At 41.7% G+C, this 20,165-nt stretch overlaps 1 protein-coding gene across 1 annotated transcript; it reads right to left on the bottom strand.

Annotated features, from left to right (window-relative positions):
* Nucleotides 1–1,563: 1,563 nt before the first annotated feature.
* Nucleotides 1,564–15,634, bottom strand: LOC148521484 (uncharacterized). Its single transcript, XM_088475177.1, has 3 exons — nt 15,555–15,634; nt 3,232–3,807; nt 1,564–1,845 (listed from the first exon to the last, which is right to left on the bottom strand). The coding sequence occupies exons 1-3, from the start codon at nt 15,592–15,594 to the stop codon at nt 1,709–1,711; spliced, it is 753 nt and encodes a 250-aa protein (XP_088331303.1). The 5' UTR covers nt 15,595–15,634; the 3' UTR covers nt 1,564–1,708.
* Nucleotides 15,635–20,165: the final 4,531 nt, after the last annotated feature.

The raw sequence follows: 20,165 nt of genomic DNA, 5'->3' as shown, positions 1-20,165 counted from the left end.
GTTTGTGGGTGGTAACGGGCAGGACACTAGAAACGGGGCAGTGGATGTACGAACGCAGGCGTGCCCGTGTGTTTCAACGCCGTTTCATAGGCGTACATAATTAACAGGGAGCGTCATTGTACATGTCACCTGGTTGTATTTCACACTGAAGGGATCGCAGCGCTTGCGGCCAGGTATAGTCAACCTCAAGCGCTGCGATCGCATCCGATGGTGCTCGATGTACCAATGTTTTCATGCACTTCCTGGAGATGACGTGAACAAGTGGGCGTCTTACGAATGGCTGGTGGGCATGTGCATACACAAAGTGATCGCTCGCCAAGACATAGTGGGCGTGCTAATGTCTTGCCGTGGGATCGCCTGCCTTGCTGGGCGTGCGCTGGATTTGCATACGCTGAGAGCGAGCGGCCGCATCTTGTGAGCGGCTCTGAATCAGGCTCTAAGCGCGGTACACATATATTTTTTCCCTGTAATAACCACTGCATACTAGGTACACCCCACAAGATCTGCTGTTTTGGAGATGCTCTGACCCAGTCGTCTGGCCATCACAATTTTGGCCCTTGTCAAAGTTGCTCTGATCCTTAAACCTGCACATTTTACCTGCTTCCAACACATTAACTTCAAGAACAGACTCTATGATTGCTGCCTAATGTATCCCATCCCAAACAGGTGCTATTGTAACCAGATAATCAAGGTTATTCACTTCACATGTCCAGGGCCGCAACTAGGGGGGGGGCTAGAGGTGCACGTGCACCGGGTGCCAGATTGTAGGGGGTGAAAAAAGCTGACTCAAGGTGGCTTGGCGGCTGCAGACTCAGAAAATGGCCATCCAAAAATGGGCGCCGCCAAAGAGGAGACAAATGCTAGAGGGCTTTACTAGCCAGGGGGGTTTATGCTCATTCCCAGGGGGTTTATGCCAGCCGTCCGCATGGACGAGCAAGGACATACTTAAGGTACAGGAAGGGAGGGGGCGCAAAATTGCTGCCTTGCACCGGGTGACAGATATCCTACTTTCGGCCCTGACATGTCAGTGGTTTTATGTCATGGCTGATCGGTGTATATTCATCCTCCGTATACAGCGTTGCATGCATCTCTGCAGTTGTACACCTCGGTCCTCACGCTTGGTTTGATACCAGTGATTACTGCACAATTGCAGCAGCCATGTACAAAGGATACATCTGAATAAAGTCATATTTATGCTAATCCACAGCTCTGCATAGCCCACAGTTCTGCCAATACACCCATACTGAACAATTACGCCACTTGAGTCACAAGTGGAAATGTGCCCGAATTGTGTATGATTCCGTATCGTCCCTAATTGTGTAGACCTGGTTCTGGAGCATGCACAAAATAAAAACGCGTAAGAGGTCCCACAGTGTGCAGGTCATCTGTGAGGCCGTGCACCAACGCTGCCTACAGATGAGGACTGGACCAGTGTAGTCACATGCCGCTACCGTTATAGTTGTTTTCTGCAAACGTTACATAGGTGTATTTATTTTTATTCACGGATAAACAAAGCATTCAAACTTGTTAACATAACATAGATATAAAAATAAGTAACTTCTTTACTTTCACATAGAGAAACATATGCAATTCTTCTTCCAGTAGCCCCTTATCCATTGTGCTTATACATCTTTTGTCCCAGTGATCGCTAGTAATGTTTCAGGCCACGTAATTAGTGTTTATTCATCGCAAACATGGTGTATTTCTCCTATAGCTTCGTCTCTTGTTGTAACTTGTTTGCTTCTATGTCATATTTATAAAATTCATTTTCAATTATACATATACAGCTGCCTCTCTTGTTTTTTCTCTTCTTCATAAACACGCATAACTGGTAGAGAAGAGCACCTAGAACAAAGTAGAGGAAAATAAATTACTTAATGGGCTTCGGTAACAATGGCATCCACTTTCATGTAACGCGCTCTGACACAGACCTATGGAGATATTACAACTGTTCATGTGCAGTCAGCAAGGCTCAATTATAGGTATTGTATTACTTCTAACACATCACAAGGATGGGCTCCTATCAAAGTCCCTGTCCCTGGATGAGATCTTTGGTACATAGATCACATCCATAGGTCCATATCCATAGTGTAATATCTCCACAGACCTATGGGGATATTACATGTGCAGTCAGCAAGGCACACATGCACCATATTGGAAGTATAGTGATCGTATTACTTCTATCATATGGCAGGGATGGCGCCATTCAAAGCCCCTGTCCCTGGATGAGATCTTTGGTACATAGATCACATCCATAGTGTAATATCATCTCCACAGACCTATGGGGATATTACATGTGCAGTCAGCAAGGCACACATGCACCATATTGGAAGTATAGTGATCGTATTACTTCTATCATATGGCAGGGATGGCGCCATTCAAAGCCCCTGTCCCTGGATGTGATCTACAGTATGGTACAATCCAAGAAGCACTGATAATAAATTATATTTATCGGGACCAATTGCTGAATAATGAATAAATATGCCCCTTAGTTATATCTGTATATAAAATACCTTCGTTCCACTATGTTGGAGATGCTGGAGCACGTCTAACTGCAATTATTGCCTAGTTCTTCTCACACAGCTTCCTTACAATGCCACATAAAACCTTTGTTTCCATGCCAGACAATGGGGTGGCAACCTTGCCCGTCAGATCATATTGAAAATTGGGCAACAGGTCAATTTAGAGATCTCTAGAATCTCCGAAAGGGTGTAATGATGGTGGGGCATTCTATATACACAAATGAACATTACGTTACGCTAGATCAAATGTAACATGAAAGTGTGGTTCTAATGTAAAGTAACATGAGACAAATAGTATTACAACATAATAATAATAATAATGGCAAGAGTACATTCTAGTCAGCAGCCAATCTAGTAGTATGTGTTTGGCGTATGGGAGATAGCTATAGTATCTGGAGGAGAACATACAAACTCCACACAGATAGGTCCCTGGCTGGGATAAAACATTTTATCCCAATGCTTTGAGGCAGCAATGCAAACCACTGTGCCACCATACTCCCCATACAGATGTAAGCCTTGCGTAATATATTTGGTAAGTTAAAATCTCAAATGGTAGGTGAGACAGGAAGGATCTGTATTTTGTGTTAAGGAAATAAAATGAGTATATCCATCTCTGGATCTAGATTTATTTTCTGTGAGCTGTAAGCACTTGGATGTATTAATTATTGTCATTGTTTGATAGAAGTTCTGTAAGATAATTGCTACTTACTTAATAAAATAGTGATAAACACAGCTCCTACGACGACAGCCAGGACTTCTGCGTCTGATAGACCAGTGGGGCGAATGCAGACAGCCCCATTCGTTTCCATTGCTGTGGTTGTGACAATGGGAGTTACTGACAACTTTGCAGTTGAGGGTGAGCTTGGAGAAGAATTTGTATTGTTAAGTAATTCTGTCCCAGTGACCCTCCTAGTGCCAGGGCTACGATCTGTGGGATATACTGTCAGACCCGCTGACGTCCATGTAGTGTCTGGGCTCTCTGTTGATGAAAATATATCTCTGCTTTGAGTAACTGTAGAATGGACTTTGGTTACAGTGGATGAGATCCTGTCAGTGGTCTCTTCTGGGTTAATATCTATGGTAGATGCAATCAGTAATGTTGTCTCCTCTGTTAAATCATTCTGTAATCCACTGATATCTGTAGGATTATACCCATACGTTCTGCTTTCATAAGATCCTGTTAGTGTGGCTGTGTGTGTGGCAGGCCCACCACCACGTATAAACGGTTTGTCTGCAGCAGCAGAATTCATAGGAAGGAGACCATCGCCAATAGCACTCAGTAAGGCTGAAAATGTAAGAGCACAGGCAATAATTGACATTACTGAAATATTGTACATATATACTTAAATTCACTATACTAGGAAAATACTGAGCACTATTAACGAACAGTTTTATTTATTTTAAATTATAGAAATCAACCATTACAGTCCATGTGATAGATTGTAAGCTTGCAAGCAGGGCCCTTTTACCTCTATGTCTGTCTGTTATTACCCTGTTTTGTTCTATCAATGTTTCCAATTGTAAAGCGCAACGGAATATGCTGCGCTATATAAGAAACTGTTAATAAATAAATAAATGTGCCACCTTGAAAACTGAAGCAGCCATTTTGTGGGCTGTACCAATGCTTGTAGGGATACAGCTAGATCACTGTGAACCAATGCCTCATGATATATGATCACAAAGTACCTCATCGGGGCTGCTTCTACTTTCTGTGGGTGACTTAATAGGAGTGCAATTTCAGGCACTGTAGTTCTATTCAACTCTGGGTGATGGGGATTTAGCTGTAAGTTGGGCTCCATTTTGCCCACCAGACTGTTATTTGGCTGGTGGATCAGTTTTAATAACCCTGTGACACTGACAGACTTATATGAAGTGCTTCTATTTCACATACATTCATGGCAGTATATATAGCGTCCCGCCTATGCCATGCTTAGTCAGTATTTTGTCTTTTCCATTCTACTTATTAAATTCCATGGACACAATGGTGCCTTCTTTATAAAACACTGTATACACATGATTAGTTATATGGGAAAAACAGGTGTACTTCATAACCTGGCTACTGAACATAACAGGGAATATGGAGGATATATGGTATGTATCAAAGTGTAGTCCAATAAATTGTAAATCCTTGAATAAATCACCGGATATTAAACAGTGTTCCAATAATGAAAAGTCGTCTATTCAAGGAATCCCTGATATGCTAGCCTAAGGCTGAGACTATGTCTGCATCAGATCTTGGTATTAAATAACGAGATGTTTAATATTTAGCTTGGAAATAAAGATATTTAATACAGTAGTTCATCTTTGTACGACAAATGGGAGAGGAAATATTTTCCCTAGATGCATCCAGAATGTTTTTTTTCCTTCACTTATAGTTTCAGTATTGCAAAGTTTTGTCTGTCATCAGCTCAGTTCTGTTGTATTACTCAGTTAGTCAGGTGCATAAATATTGGGACATTGACAGAATTTTCATAGTTTGGCCTCTATTCACCACCACAATGGCTTTGAAATGAAACAAACAAGATGTGCTTTAACTGCAGACTTTCAGATTTAATTTGAGGGTAATTATATCCAAATCATGTGAACGGTGTAGGAATTACAACAGTTTCTATATGTGCCTCCTACTTTTTAAGGGGCCAAAAGTAATGGGACAAGCTAAACAATACTAAATCTAACTTTCACTTTTTAATACTTTGTTGCAAATCCTTTGCAGGCAATTACAGCCTGAAGTCTGGAACGCATAGACATCACCAGACGCTGGGTTTCATCCCTGGTGATGCTCTGCCAGGCCTCTACTGCAAATGTCTTCAGTTCCTGCTTGTTCTTGGGGGCATTTTCCCTTCAGTTTTGTCTTCATCAAGTGAAATGCATGCTCAATCGGATTCAGGTCAGGGGATTGACTTGGCCATTGCATAACATTCCACTTTTTAGCCTTAAAAAACTCTTTGGTTGCTTTTGCAGTATGCTTCGGGTCATTGTCCATCTGCACTGTGAAGCGCCGTCCAATGAGTTCTGAAGCATTTGACTGAATATGAGCATATAATATTGCCCGAAACACTTCAGAATTAATTCTGCTGCTATTGTCAGCAGTCACATCATCAATAAATACAAGGGTACCAGTTCCATTGGCAGCCATACATGCGCACGCCATGACACTACCACCACCATGCTTCACTGATGAGGTGGTATGTTTTGGATCATGAGCAGTTCCTTTCCTTCTCCATACTCTTCTCTTCCCATCACTCTGGTACAAGTTGATCTTTGTCTCATCTGTCAATAGGTGTTGTTCCAAAACTGTAATGGCTTTTTTAGATGTTGTTTGGCAAACTCTAATCTGGTCTTCCTGTTTTTGTGGCTCACCAATGGTTTACATCTTGTGGTGAACCCTCTATATTCACTCTTGTGAAGTCTTCTCTTGATTGTTGACTTTGACACATATACACCTACCTCCTGGAGAGTGTTCTTGATTTGGCCAACTGTTGTGAAAGGGTTTTTCTTCACCAGGGAAATAATTCTTCTGTCATCCACCACAGTTGTTTTCCGTGGTCTTCCGGGTCTTTTGGTGTTGCTGAGCTCTCCGATGCGTTCTTTCTTTTTAAGAATGTTCCAAACAGTTGATTTGGCCACACCTAATGTTTTTGCTATCTCTCTGATGGGTTTGTTTTGATTTTTCAGCCTAATGATGGCTTGCTTCACTGATAGTGACAGATCTTTGGATCTCATATTGAGAGTTGACAGCAACTGATTCCAAATGCAAATGTCACACCTAGATTCAACTCCAGACCTTTTACCTGCTTAATTGATAATGAAATAACGAGGGAATAGTCCACATCTGTCCATGAAATAGCTTCTGAGTTGATAGTCCCATTACTTTTGGCCCCTTAAAAAGTGGGAGGCACATATAGAAACCGTTGTAATTCCTACACCGTTCACCTGATTTGGATGTAATTATCCTCAAATTAAATCTGAAAGTCAGCACCTAAAGCACATCTTGTTTGTTTCATTTCAAAACCATTGTGGTGGTGAATAGAGGCCAAAATATGAAAATTCTGTCAATGTCCCAATACTTATGCACCTGAGTTGATAGTCCCATTACTTTTGGCCCCTTAAAAAGTGGGAGGCACATATAGAAACCGTTGTAATTCCTACACCGTTCACCTGATTTGGATGTAATTACCCTCAAATTAAATCTGAAAGTCAGCACCTAAAGCACATCTTGTTTGTTTCATTTCAAAACCATTGTGGTGGTGAATAGAGGCCAAAATATGAAAATTCTGTCAATGTCCCAATACTTATGCACCTGAGTAATATTTGTTACTCTTTGACCAGTTATCTCCCTAAGCAAATAGAAAAATAAATCTTGCACCCTTATGAAAAAAAGAGATCAACTCTGGTTAGCAATGGCAAAGCTGTTCTGGCCGAGCCTGAAAGTGATCATTATTAGACGTAAGGAAAAGAAAGTTCCCCTCTCACCTGTGTTCCCTCAACACAGAGAAAACAGCTCCTTGTAAGCACATCAGCTGTACATCATGTATTGATGTGTTTTGCCATTAATGAGGGTCATTTACGAAATGCTAAATCTGCAGATCTAAATGTCTGTGAGTGAGACTACTTGCCCAACAAGCACATTTCCAGATTAAAGCCCACTGTACAGTCTTTGGAAATACCCAATAAAATGTATTTATGTCTAGTTTTGGGTTTGAGAATGCACAGGATAAAACTAAAAATGACCAAACTACAGTACTTACAATCACCGCCTTTACTCATGTTACACTTTTTGTTTTTCCTCCAAAATATTACTTGGTTTAACTTGTTATCTTAAATGAATCACATCAGGACTGTCCATTGCTGATGTCATTCTTGTGTGGTGTGAAGTTATGTTATATTAGTAGTAGTACAACTAGAAGGTGCAAAGTATGTTCCATTACAACTTTATAAACCAGATATCCAGGAGCAGAGGTGGCAGAGACTTCATGCCTGTCTGTGGGGAGGAAAAGGCTGTGATCTGCCAAGCAGAGAATGCCCTTGTGCCCTCTCCACCCATTTATCTCTCACACAATCCTGACCCACAAATTTACATTGTGCCTCAATACAAAATTATGTGTTTGTATATCTAATCTGCACTTAGAGAGTTAAGGCCCCCATACACGGGGCGATAAAGAAGGCGATCCGACTGATTGGTGCGATTTGCCTGCTATATCGCACCGTATATGGCCCTGATATCGGGCCGAGCGCGCTCCTGTGGGGTCTTACATTGCACACCCTGATCTTTCTGCAGAACCATAAGATCAGGGGATGCGATGTGTGATCCCATGGATTGCTATGCGGGTGAGAGAGGGGGGAGCTGGCATATCGGGTGGTCGGCCACGCAATCGCACCGTGTGCGCGGACTGCCCGATATGTCGGACGACGGATCCCCTGTCAAATCGCACAGTGTATGGGGGCCTTAAGACCCTTGATCCACCCAACTCATCCAATTGGCTGGTAGAATCTATTGTCACCAAAGAGATGCCACCATCTTGGTCCACAAAATAAAATTGGTGCAACTGCGCAAAAGTAGATGGGTGATGTCACAAAGCAGTTTATTATACTTAGCGAAATGTACAAATAAGGGGAGGAGCTACAAGAGCACATTCAGCAATATGACCCTGTACTCTTCTGCCAGACAGCACAAAAGACCTAATTTAAAACCTCCCTGTAACATAGTAATAGGGGTATATTTACTAAAGTGAGAGTTTTTAGAAACGGATTACCCATAGCAACCAGATTCAATCTTCTAGAAGGTGCTTGTTAAATGTTATGTAGAATCTGATTGGCTGCTATGAGCAACATCTCCACTACTAAAAACTCTCACTTTAGTAAATATACCCCATAGAAGCTGAAGCTTTAGTTGCACATGTATGTGAGAGCCACCCACTATTGATGTGGTGTTTCAGCATACACACGCACACACAACAATTTTTTTGAACGATTATCGATAACGATGTCATTTACCGTTCAATCGTTGAAAAAATCATTCCGTTTTTGAGTTAAAACGATGAACGATTATCGTTCATGCGCGTTCACGTTTGTAGTTCGGTCAGACTGACCAACTCAACGATTTTCAGTAAGGGAATATGCAAAAATCGTTTGTAGTTCAAAAAAATCGTTTATTACATTTAGTTCATTACATTAACAATTTTGTAAATTTTTCCCTTGAAAAAATTAACGAAATCGTTTACTAAAATCGTTCATATACTAAATCATTGTGTGTGTATGCATCTTCAATAATTGATGCGAGTGCCAATACTGGGTGACGTATACTTATTACATAGAGATCAGAATATACCAGGAGATACCCCAGAGTTTGCAGGGGAAGTGACATTAGTGTTATCTAGTGCTGCAGGCAGTGATGCATATCCACATACTAGTGCTTTATTACTTTGTTCTTCTGCTTGAGGAAAGTGTGAGCTGAAGGATGTGTGACACTTATAAGACACTGGTAGTTATTCAGTCACAGGCTGAGTTAATGTGTGAGAGAAAGAAATATGATGATAGTGCAACTAATGTGGATCTACTTACACATATATACATCATCTATTTTCCATGGCACAGGTCTGAGCTCTACAATACTCATTAGCCATACTAGCCTACTTTTGAAAAAGCATTTAAAGGAGATTGTGAAATTATACTTTTGTAATCGGCATTAAAATGGACGTATACTGATCGGCCTTACAGGCGTGTCATAAAGATTACTTAAATCCAAATGTAAATGAGCCCCAAAGCAGCAGTTGTTGGTTAGAAAGATCTACTTGTTGATGAAAAGACACTAATACATCATTGTACCTTATAACCAATGCAGGGAAATGGCACTGATGATCCCATTTCAATGTATATATACCTTGTTTCTTTTCTTGCATGTATAGAAAAGCTACATAGGGCCGTATTCAATTCGTTTCGCACCCGCGATACTTTTCCGCATGCCGTACTTTTTGCCTACTTCGCGTGTTTTGAACAAGAAAACTTTTTGTGAAAATAAGTAGTCCTGACAAATTTGGGGTACTTGAAAATCGGTGCAAGCATGGTTTAAATTTGCTAAAGTGAAGTTTTAAGTGACGTCAAAAACACACCTTCAGCAAGCACCTGCAATCAAAAACACACCTACCCCATACTTGCAAACCCCCCAAAAGTCTATTTCGCTACTTTTTATGCGTGTACCCCCACTTTGTATTATTTCGCCCTCATTTTCAAAGTCATTTTTTGGGCGTTCCTCTTTTCTTTTTTAATTTTTTTTTTACGCAGTTATCCTTTGGGGGCCGTCCAAAGGGTGCAGAGTGGTTTCCGCACCTTTGCACCCCAAAACCGCAATTCTGCACTTTTTTCCGCCTGCTGTTCATAGGCAAAACTTTTTCGCCTATTACATTGCATTGACTTTCCGCGTACGCAAAATGTTTTTGCAACTGAATGCGGCGAAAAGTTTCCGCCTGGTGAAATGACGTCATCCGCAATATTTTTTCACGGATTACGGCTTTTCACCACTAATTTAATACGGCCCACAATGGGGGTAAGGTGCAATCAGGGAGGTTGCTAGGCTCTTCAGGGAGTCATGGAGATTGCTACTATTTCAGGGAGTCCCCTGACAATCAGGTGAAGTTGGTAAGTATGTCATTAGCATGTTTAGTGTTCTCCATTGGCATGGTGCATAATCAGTGATCCTTATATAACATATACACATGTAAGCCTACTCAATGTTTTTCTTATTAAGCACTAAAATATAAGTGCAACATTTATACAAGGACACCGCAGGGGATGTAATTAATATCCCTACGATCGGGGTGCCAGCGCCGGAACCCTGATCACCGAGAAAACACCGGCACCGGAATCCCGACACAACTGGGGATGCCGACGTTGGAATCCCGGCAGCCGCTATCCTGATCGTAAGGAGACTGGGGCAAAGTAAGTACTGTAGCAGCCGCAGAGGGGTGGGGGTGGGGTTTAGGCACCCCAGGGGGACTTAGGGTTAGGCTGCGGGAGGGGGGAGGTTAGGGTTAGGCTCCAGACAGTGGGGGGTTAGGTTTAGGCACTTACAGGGAGAGTTAGGGAGGGTTATCATGAGGTTACAAAAATGGAGGGTTAGGGTGTAAATAGGACAGGGGAACAATACTCACTGTTCCCCTGTTGGGATTTGAACCATCGGGATGCCACTGTCAGTGTACTGACAGCCAGGATCCCCTCTGTCTGTATTTCATACCGATTACACACGCATATATCCATACATATATACTTTCAGTCACTGTTTATACCTTGCCATTACACCACAGCAATCGCAGCTGTCCCCATTCAGATCCCAAACTAATATTGGTGGCAGATTGGATAAAAAAACAGCCCAGGCACTTTTCTGTAAGCAGTCATATATGTGGGGGGATGGGGGTTTCAAGGGGCAGGATCTGTGGAGGGGGTGGAATCTTTCTCCTGGACAGATTAAAACCAGACACTCCCCCCCTCCCCCCCCAATGAACCCCAATATTAAATCAGTAGCAACTCAATGGACCTTGGATACATCATAAATTCAGTGTTCACATACCCTAAACCCACTTCTTTATTACAGCCTTCCATCTCTCATTCTAACCCATTAATCTCCCCTCCTCTCTCACCGTCTCTCCCCTGCCTGTTTGCCCCCCATCCCCCTTTAGATTGTAAGCGCTCACAAGCAGGGACCTCTTCCCTCACCTATATCATCATCTCCTTTTTTTGTATATTGAAACTAATTTACCCACACCCATCACTCATTGTTATGGGAAAAGCTATATTGTTGTCAACTCATTTATATTTTTGTTTAATTATTTGTTTACATCTCTTGCATCAGGGGAAAAGCAGCTGCAATAGATATATATCCTAAGAGCATACTTGCCTAAAAAGAAAAACGTTTCAGGGAGATTGTGAAAGCAGCACCTATGAGGGCGTGTTACAGTGGGCGTGTACTGATAAATCTGAGAGGCGTGTCCTAAACCTGACTTACATCCAAATGTAAACCAGCCCAAAAGCAGTTAGTAAGATCTGTTTGTTGATGAAAACACACTAATACTTTTCAGAAATTCATAGGAATCATTGTGCCTTATAATAACCAATGCAAGGCAATGACACTAATGATCCCATTTGAATGTATATATCTCTGTTTTTTAATATAACAGCTTCATAATGGGGGTAAGGATAAAATGAGGGAGATTGCTAGACTCTTCAGGGAGACAGGGAGATTGCTACTATTTCAGGGAGTCTCCCTGACAATGAGGGAGAGTTGACAAGTATGCCTAAGAGACATACAGTATGTGCTACTGCTTCCCCTCTACATACAGCTGATGTATTAACAGGACCTTCCCATACTCTTGCAAATTGAACGACCCCAAGGCACCAGTGCTATGAGATAGTGGGCCTGATTCAGTGTGGTATGCAAACCCGTACAACACCGATTGTGAGATGCATGTGCAGGTCCTCCTTCTGCAAGATCACTCATAGTTCCCCAAGCCGCAGCTTACGGCGGGGAGTGGGCCTCTATTCCTGGAAACGGGGGCGTAATACCCCCCTTTTCTGGGAGTGCTGAGGACAAGGTCTGTCTTTTCCAACGCAGACTTCCTGGCCTCAGCTATGGAGCTGAGAGGGGCAATAGGAGTGACCTTGGGGTTACTCAGAGTTGCCAATGGTCTTGCAGAAGATTCGATGCTGCCTCTTGGATCTGTGATGCGGTCACTAAGCGTTTATTTACACAAGACGCCTCCTGCTGCATTAGCATATCAGTTATACGGTATTGCTATTTTCCTGCGGCTGTGCAATACCGTACAACTCTGAATCAGGTCCTGTGTTGCTAACCACTCTGCCACCATGCTGAATTTAGTGTCTCTTAAGGTGGGTACGCACCTGCCAGATATATCTGGAGATCGAGTGATCTGCAGATGATGGTCGTTCATACACACTGAACGACCATCATCTGCATGCTGCAGTGGGTCCCAAGGGGGCGTAAGGCGTGGCCATGCCCCCTTTGAGGGGGAACCCCCCCAAAAAATTCAATTTGCAGCGCTGAGGCAGGGGCGCTGTGTGCCCCTTAGCCCGGAGCACACCCAATGGGGGGCGCGATCAGCGTGGTCGCTCCCCCCCTTTGGCATAGGAGACTGTTCGGACAGTCTCCCAGTGCAGCCCAGCACACAGCAGCGTGGGCTGCTGTGGATGGGGAGCTGTGCCGGACCCGGGTAAGTAGTACCCGCTCGCAGCTCCCCCCCCCCCCTGCACCCCTGTGTACGGGCGTTCGGCTGATCGTCCGTACACACTTGCCGTTGGACAGTATGTCTGCAGACATATCTGTTCATTGGCTGTGCAGCACGGCCAATGCGATATGTCTGTGAACGACGTAGTTCACAGACATATCGTCTGTACACACTGGCCGACGGGGGCACGATATATTGGCCAATCAATTGATCGGCCAATATATCGGCCAGTGTGTACCCAGCTTTAAATGCCAATTGCAGTGAAGTAGGCCTGGGAAATAGAGTGAGCAATTGATGATGTGTACTTGGTGGTGGATAGGTACACTAATCCCTACAAGCCGCTGAGCAATCAAATAGGAGTCTGGGCTGTCTGAACTTTATCTGCCTTTTGTTTATTTGTACTTCACATGTACTTGGGAGATTATATGATTGCAATTCAAGTTGTGAATAGCTGTCATTGGTTATGCTAAGTAGATGTGGTGCTTGGAAAAATCTGTTATTTACACTGAAACACTCTAAACCATACTTACCTACTTTTGAAATAGCATTTCAGGGAGATTGTGAAAGCAGCACCTATGAGCGCGTGTTACAGTGGGCGTGTACTGATAAATCTGAGAGGCGTGTCCTAAACCTGACTTACATCCAAATGTAAACCAGCCCAAAAGCAGTTAGTAAGATCTGTTTGTTGATGAAAACACACAAATACTTTTCAGAAATTCATAGGAATCATTGTGCCTTATAATAACCAATGCAAGGCAATCACACTAATGATCCCATTTGAATATATATATCTCTGTTTTTTAATATAACAGCTTCATAATGGGGGTAAGGATGAAATGAGGGAGATTGCTAGACTCTTCAGGGAGACAGGGAGATTGCTACTATTTCAGGGAGTCTCCCTGACAATGAGGGAGAGTTGGCAAGTATGCTCTAAACTTGAATTACTGCCCCCTGCCACATGCTCCTTTTTATGTATTACCCGCTGATGGTTCTGGGAGGGAAGGTCTAGTTACATACAGTTCTCTGATCAAGTGAAAACAGAAATCAATAATGTGAGCTAACTTGTGATGTTTAGGTTGAGAAATCTGATTATTTTGCTCACTAACCTAAACAAGATGAGTGCATTACTCTGATGAGCTACTCAATATTAACTGATCATCGTAAGCTGGCTGTAATTATTAGACATTTACACAGCTCTTATTACATGAAACCCATAGTAACCGTAGATGGAATGATCCAAATCCTACACAGAAAGATGTGACCACAGATTATAGTTCTGTTTCTCAGTTACTGTGTTTTATCAGCTTGTCAGAGACATTTCCCCTGACCACAAATGTGGGTTTGCTATAGCAGAGCAATGCCATGAGCAGTAATGCCAATAGGAAAATTTCAAATTAATGGCAAATGTATTCAAATTAATTGTTCAGAATTAAAAAAAACAAGTTTAAGTAGAGAATGGTGAGTTTTTTTTATGAAGACTAATCGCATTTAAGTATAATTAAAAGTTACTGTAGTTATCTGTGCTTTTTAAGGTTTGAAGCAAGTTTACTTTGTTGCATATGTAGTTGTACATGATTCATGCACAAGGGAGCAAGGCTTGGTAAGTTTATAACTTATATATGCAGGGTCTGCCGAATGGCTAAACTCAGAAGTAGGGATGGACGCTTCTCCCACTCTATAGCTAGCGCAAATATTGACAGTGGGGTTTATTTCCTACCTGCGAGTCGGAGTAGAGCTGAAATCAGAATGGAGCAGGGCTTTGGGACTAGAGCTCGGCTTCTGTAATTGCCTCCTTATTGCTCAAAATTGTAACATTAATGTAGTTGACTGATAATTGTATCTAATTACCATTGGTTAGCCAGCTTCATCAAATATACTACATTGACTGAAAGTGGGCACTATTTATTTATTCATAGCTTTGGAGCAACAGTATACAGCTGTCCTGGAGAAGCCATTCTGTAACTGGAGCTAGATGAGGGTATTTAGTGTCTCTGGATCCAGAACAAGGCTAATGGCCAATGACTGGAGAGCAGCAGCCCCCAACCCCAAGATTTTATATTTCTAACCATTATTATATAGTACTACTTTTTATCTTATTTGCCTCTGCTCCCACCAATCAGTTCGCTTAAGTATACAAGTGGTAAGAACCAGCCTCTGCCTGAAGACTGTTGTAGTATTGTCACAGTGGGGGAGGTTTAGGGACAATGCTCTGAGGCTGCAGATGGTTTGTCTGCATCTGTCTGTGCTGATCTGTGACCCTTCATTATTTTTTTTAGAGCAAATGGAAGGAACAAGAGCTGCGGCTATAATTGGGAATTTTATTGACTCTGTCCCTTGTTTCTCTTCTTTGAATTCATGTCCAACATCCTATATAATCATTTAAAAATGACTTTTCCCAAATTAAACATACTGTAAGTACATAGCTATTGAGGTTATATATAAAATAATAATAAACTATAACCAGTAAATATGAGCTAGTGGATTTTCTGTCATCAGATTATCTAATGGTGTGGCGCCGATGACCTTCTACAACTAGCCCATGGGATAGGGAGATTGCAGGTTCTCATCCACAATGATTAAGAAAACAAAAACATTTACTGTTGACACCAAAAATACCTTTTTGTTATGTGTTTGATTCCGCTGCATTGTCCGGTCTAACCTACAACAATATATATTTATACATATTACAAATTAGATCTATTAATGCTTTCCAAATTGCTAGGCATAACGTTGTGCTGCAAATAAATCTATATTCTACAGTAACCTCAGGTAAAAGTACAGAAGACAGAAAACTGACCTGCCAGCTGTAGGACTTCTGGCCCAAATTTGCTTCTCATGTCCACATTGGTCTTCTTGTCACTAGCAGCATCTCAGGAAGGATATCTATATACAGTATATTGCAAGGCAATCAGCTAACCTACTGCTGTCTCCACACACACATTGTACAAATGAATGGGTCTAGCATCTGCCCTGCTGCACCTCCTACATTGGAGGCTGAACTCACTTTTTATGGGGAGGGGATTGAGCTTGCTTTGTTGGGGGAAGAAAAAAGCCTCTTTATCACATATCCAGTTGTGTGTAAATAAACAGTCAGGTAATACAGACTGACTGACTCAGAAGGTTTTGTGAGTGTCTCTAATAGAAAGTGGGGAGGAATAACATTTAACAAATATTTAGTAATATTTTTGTTGTGCCATAGTTGATAATCATTGATATTGTAGAGTCATTTAAACTATGATCCTAGACTCTTCCTTTGATTGGTTCGTGTTGTCATGTTGTTATAGGGACGGTCCAATCACAGATTGTAACTCTGCATACTTGCAAATATAAATTGTTAGTTCTGTGAACGCACTGCGGGAGCAATTATTGCTAACTTGTGTTTAACTGAAGATATAGCTCATGTTGTTCTGTTTAATGCTGGGTACACTCTACTAGATATATCGTTAGAATGAGTGACGAACGATATATTCCTAGCGGATCAATACAACGTGGTTCACAGACATATCAGGGCGCCCCTGCAGCACAGCCAATCTACATGTATGTATGGCGGGACCGCAGACAATGTCCTGGCACAACTGGAAATCATGATCTACCCGTTAAATATAAATGTACATCTTTTTCCAGACACACGTTGATTTTAAAAGTATAGGGCCGAATTCAATTAGCCACGAAAAGTGCCGTTTGGAGAAAAGTTTATAGGCTAACAATATTCTGTATGTGTATATTAGTATATCTGCCAAGTAGATACCATATATACCATGGGGCAGGCTCAATTAGCTGCAGGGTTTTGTTAGAAGTACATCGCTTAATGTCACGCTGTGGAATATTAGGGTAGAAAATCCTTTTTTATTTTTGTACGTTTCCCATAGAGGAGCATGCAAAAATAATCAAAGTTTCACCCACTGCAATGCTTATAAATGTGAATAGCTGGGCATCACTTAAGGTTCCGACGGAACTGGGCAACAGAATTCTATCTGCCCCTAAGTGTGACATGTAGAATGTTCTAAGCTCTAAAGTGTCCTTGATAATAATGCAATCAAACCGAAGTGTTTTCAGAAGATGACTGCTATAAGCCTGTGTGTGTGGTTAAATGCCAACTATGACCCATTGTAGTGGAGAAAGAGCCTGTTCTTTTACCTGTAGCCTGGTCCATAGTCTCATTGTTTCTCTCCTGTATAATGGAGTCCATATAAGTTCACCTTACATGCTTCATAACATTCACCTCTGTGTATCGGAACAATACCGGAAAATGGAGCATTTTTTTTTTGTGTGTGTTAAAGTGTTGGGCTTCCCCAAACGCCCAACAGCAGGCAGGCTGGTGCATTGTCTATTAAACTGGGATGGTTTGGTGGTATTATTTATTTTTAAAACAATGTATGGAGAGCTTCATTTTTCTTTACAGAAAAGGGCAAATCACTACCAATTTACTGCTTTTTGATAGTAATACGGTTTAAGGTTTATTCACACAAGCTAATCTACGGTCTGCATAGAAAGTATTGGTCACTATCCTGCGCTGCGTATACTACCCACAAGCATTACAATGAAATACGCAGGACAGAGGGGACTGAGGATGAGACACACAGGCTACTTCCCTGCATGTTTATAAACTGCATACAAGGCCTACATAGGGATCAAGAGATGACACAAGGCTACTTTTATAAACTGCATACAAGGCCTGCATAGGGATCAAGAGATGACACAAGGCTACTTTTATAAACTGCATACAAGGCCTGCATAGGGATCAAGAGATGACACAAGGCTACTTTTATAAACTGCATACAAGGCCTGCATAGGGATCAAGAGATGACACAAGGCTACTTTTATAAACTGCATACAAGGCCTGCATAGGGATCAAGAGATGACACAAGGCTACTTTTATAAACTGCATACTAGGCCTGCATAGGGATCAAGAGATGACACAAGGCTACTTTTATAAACTGCATATAAGGTCTGCATAGGGATCAAGAGATGACACAAGGCTACTTTTATAAACTGCATATAAGGCCTGCATAGGGATCAATAGATGACACAAGGCTACGTTTATAAACTGCATATAAAGCCTGCATAGGGATCAATATATGACACAAGGCTACTTTTATAAACTGCATACTAGGCCTGCATAGGGATCAATAGATGACACAAGGCTACTTTTATAAACTGCATATAAGGCCAGCATAGGGATCAATAGATGACACAAGGCTACTTTTATAAACTGCATATAAGGCCTGCATAGGGATCAATAGATGACACAAGGCTACTTTTATAAACTGCATATAAGGCCTGCATAGGGATCAATAGATGACACAAGGCTACTTTTATAAACTGCATATAAAGCCTGCATAGGGATCAATAGATGACACAAGGCTACTTTTATAAACTGCATATAAGGTCTGCATAGGGATCAATAGATGACACAAGGCTACTTTTATAAACTGCATATAAAGCCTGCATAGGGATCAATAGATGACACAAGGCTACTTTTATAAACTGCATATAAGGTCTGCATAGGGATCAATAGATGACACAAGGCTACTTTTATAAACTGCTTATAAGGCCTGCATAGGGATCAATAGATGACACAAGGCTACTTTTATAAACTGTATATAAGGCCTGCATAGGGATCAATAGATCTCTGGCTAGACGTATACCCTAACCCACCTTGTAGTATACTTGCAAGTTGCAACACAATGTTCACATGCAGTTCTTGGACAGCACAATACACCGCCCAAAACTCATATCAAACAATGTATCCAGGACTCCAGGCTGTTAAAATGTCTGCAGAAAAAATAGAAGACAAATAAAGGGCAGCTTGCCATTAGGTACTACTTTGTTGTTGTCGCCCATCATTCATTCATTGTTTGATCAGACTGAGCTTTAACATCTGTAGTTTAACTTTAAATCTAATCATTTACGATGCTGAGCTGAGTTTGAAAAGAGTAGATTGTTGCGGGTAGCAGCTCACCACAAAGTGCACCCATAAGAGTGTCAGGGCCTGGTCTTTGATGTTGTGTGTGACAATCATGGGTCACAGTCACATGTGTTTGGCTATGAGTCTCTGGCCCGGGAACAAGCACTGTGTTCAGGTCACAATGGAACACGCCTATAAGTCTCTATGCAGAATTCACCTTTTATATAATTGAATTATAAATGTACACTTTATATACACCAATTAGATAGATTGCTAGTGTTCAGAGCATTGGGCCTTACTGTGCTTCATTTATTCATTTACCTATGCACAATATTTTAAATTAAATGTAGTAGAAATATAGAGACACAGAACTCGCCTCTACTTCTCCCAACATCCTGACTGGTAAATGTATCACACGGTCACCTATGAGAGTTCATAAAGCATATTCTAACAAATCTGATAAAGGGATTGTAACGTGTAAACGTGCTTTGATTTGAACATTCCACCTTATGAAATGACTCATTGTGCGCCTGATTCAGAGGGGCGAGCAATTTGAATGTAAAGCCAATGTTCACATGGTTGAGCATTTATTTGCCACTGCGCAGCGTTATACGTTCAATTGCATGCGTTACACAGAGTGTACACACAGAGGCGCTGTTGTGTTTGAGACAGACTTTACCAGATATGGGGCGGCAAAGTGATGGGCATTACTGGTGGTAGCTGAGAGCTGGCCTGAAGTGAACGCAAAATAAATCTGTCTCATGGGCGTGTAATGGGAGCGTTGTTAGCGTGTCAGTGACAGCAGCTGCCACAGAGACCATGATCAGACGGAGAAACTTCATCTGCCATAGGGCTGGTGTAAGTGTCTATGATGGCGTGTCAAGAATCACTGATAGGGGGCTATCCAATTAGCCGCGGTAAGTTACCTGGGCTAATTACCACCTTGCCCGGGGCTATCCAATTAGCCCCGATCGCGGCAGAGAAAATACAGAGGTCCACAATTTTTCGCGGATCCTATGTATTTTCCTGAGAAAAACAGAAAATTTTCGGGTGCAATAAACGGGGTGTAATTGGATAGCCCGATAAAAAAAAAAATCGGCAAAAAATACCCAAACATTGTCAAAAAAGCCCCGTTTTTTACGGGTGAAAATGTTTCAGAGCTAAGTAGATACCCCTCCATAGTATTATAGCGTGCAGAGAGGCAGAAAGTGGGAAATCAGGCCATGTGTATCATATTCTGCACTATGCAATTTATAAATGACCTTCTTTCTCAATATTAATTTCATTGAACTTTAAGAACACCATTTGCATTCACAGAGGTAAGGATTATTTTATAGAGATGTGGGCCATTTTACAGAAACCTCCTCCAAAAAGAATTGTTTGTATAATTCTTATTTACAGTACAAGCTAAAGAGCAATATGTAATGCAGACAGATTGTGGGGTGTGCACAATATAGGTGTATTCGCATCGGATATTCTGCGGGAACATCGGCCGGCTAA

This window comes from Taudactylus pleione, unplaced genomic scaffold (genome assembly GCF_031769625.1).
Source record: "Taudactylus pleione unplaced genomic scaffold, aTauple2 ptg000162l, whole genome shotgun sequence".
NCBI classification, from domain to species: domain Eukaryota; kingdom Metazoa; phylum Chordata; class Amphibia; order Anura; family Myobatrachidae; genus Taudactylus; species Taudactylus pleione.
The sequence above is the reverse complement of the archived record's forward strand: the minus strand, read 5'-3'. Positions and strand labels throughout refer to the sequence as shown.

What these genes read in the sequence shown, in the direction of transcription:
- LOC148521484 (XM_088475177.1), bottom strand. Translation starts at nt 15,594, where the DNA reads ATGAGAAGCAAATTTGGGCCAGAAGTCCTACAGCTGGCAG. An exon ending in AGAAGTCCTACAGCTGGCAG is followed by an intron (nt 3,808 to 15,554) that starts GTCAGTTTTCTG and finishes TTACATTTTCAG; the next exon opens with CCTTACTGAGTGCTATTGGC. An exon ending in GTTTATCACTATTTTATTAA is followed by an intron (nt 1,846 to 3,231) that starts GTAAGTAGCAAT and finishes ACTTTGTTCTAG; the next exon opens with GTGCTCTTCTCTACCAGTTA.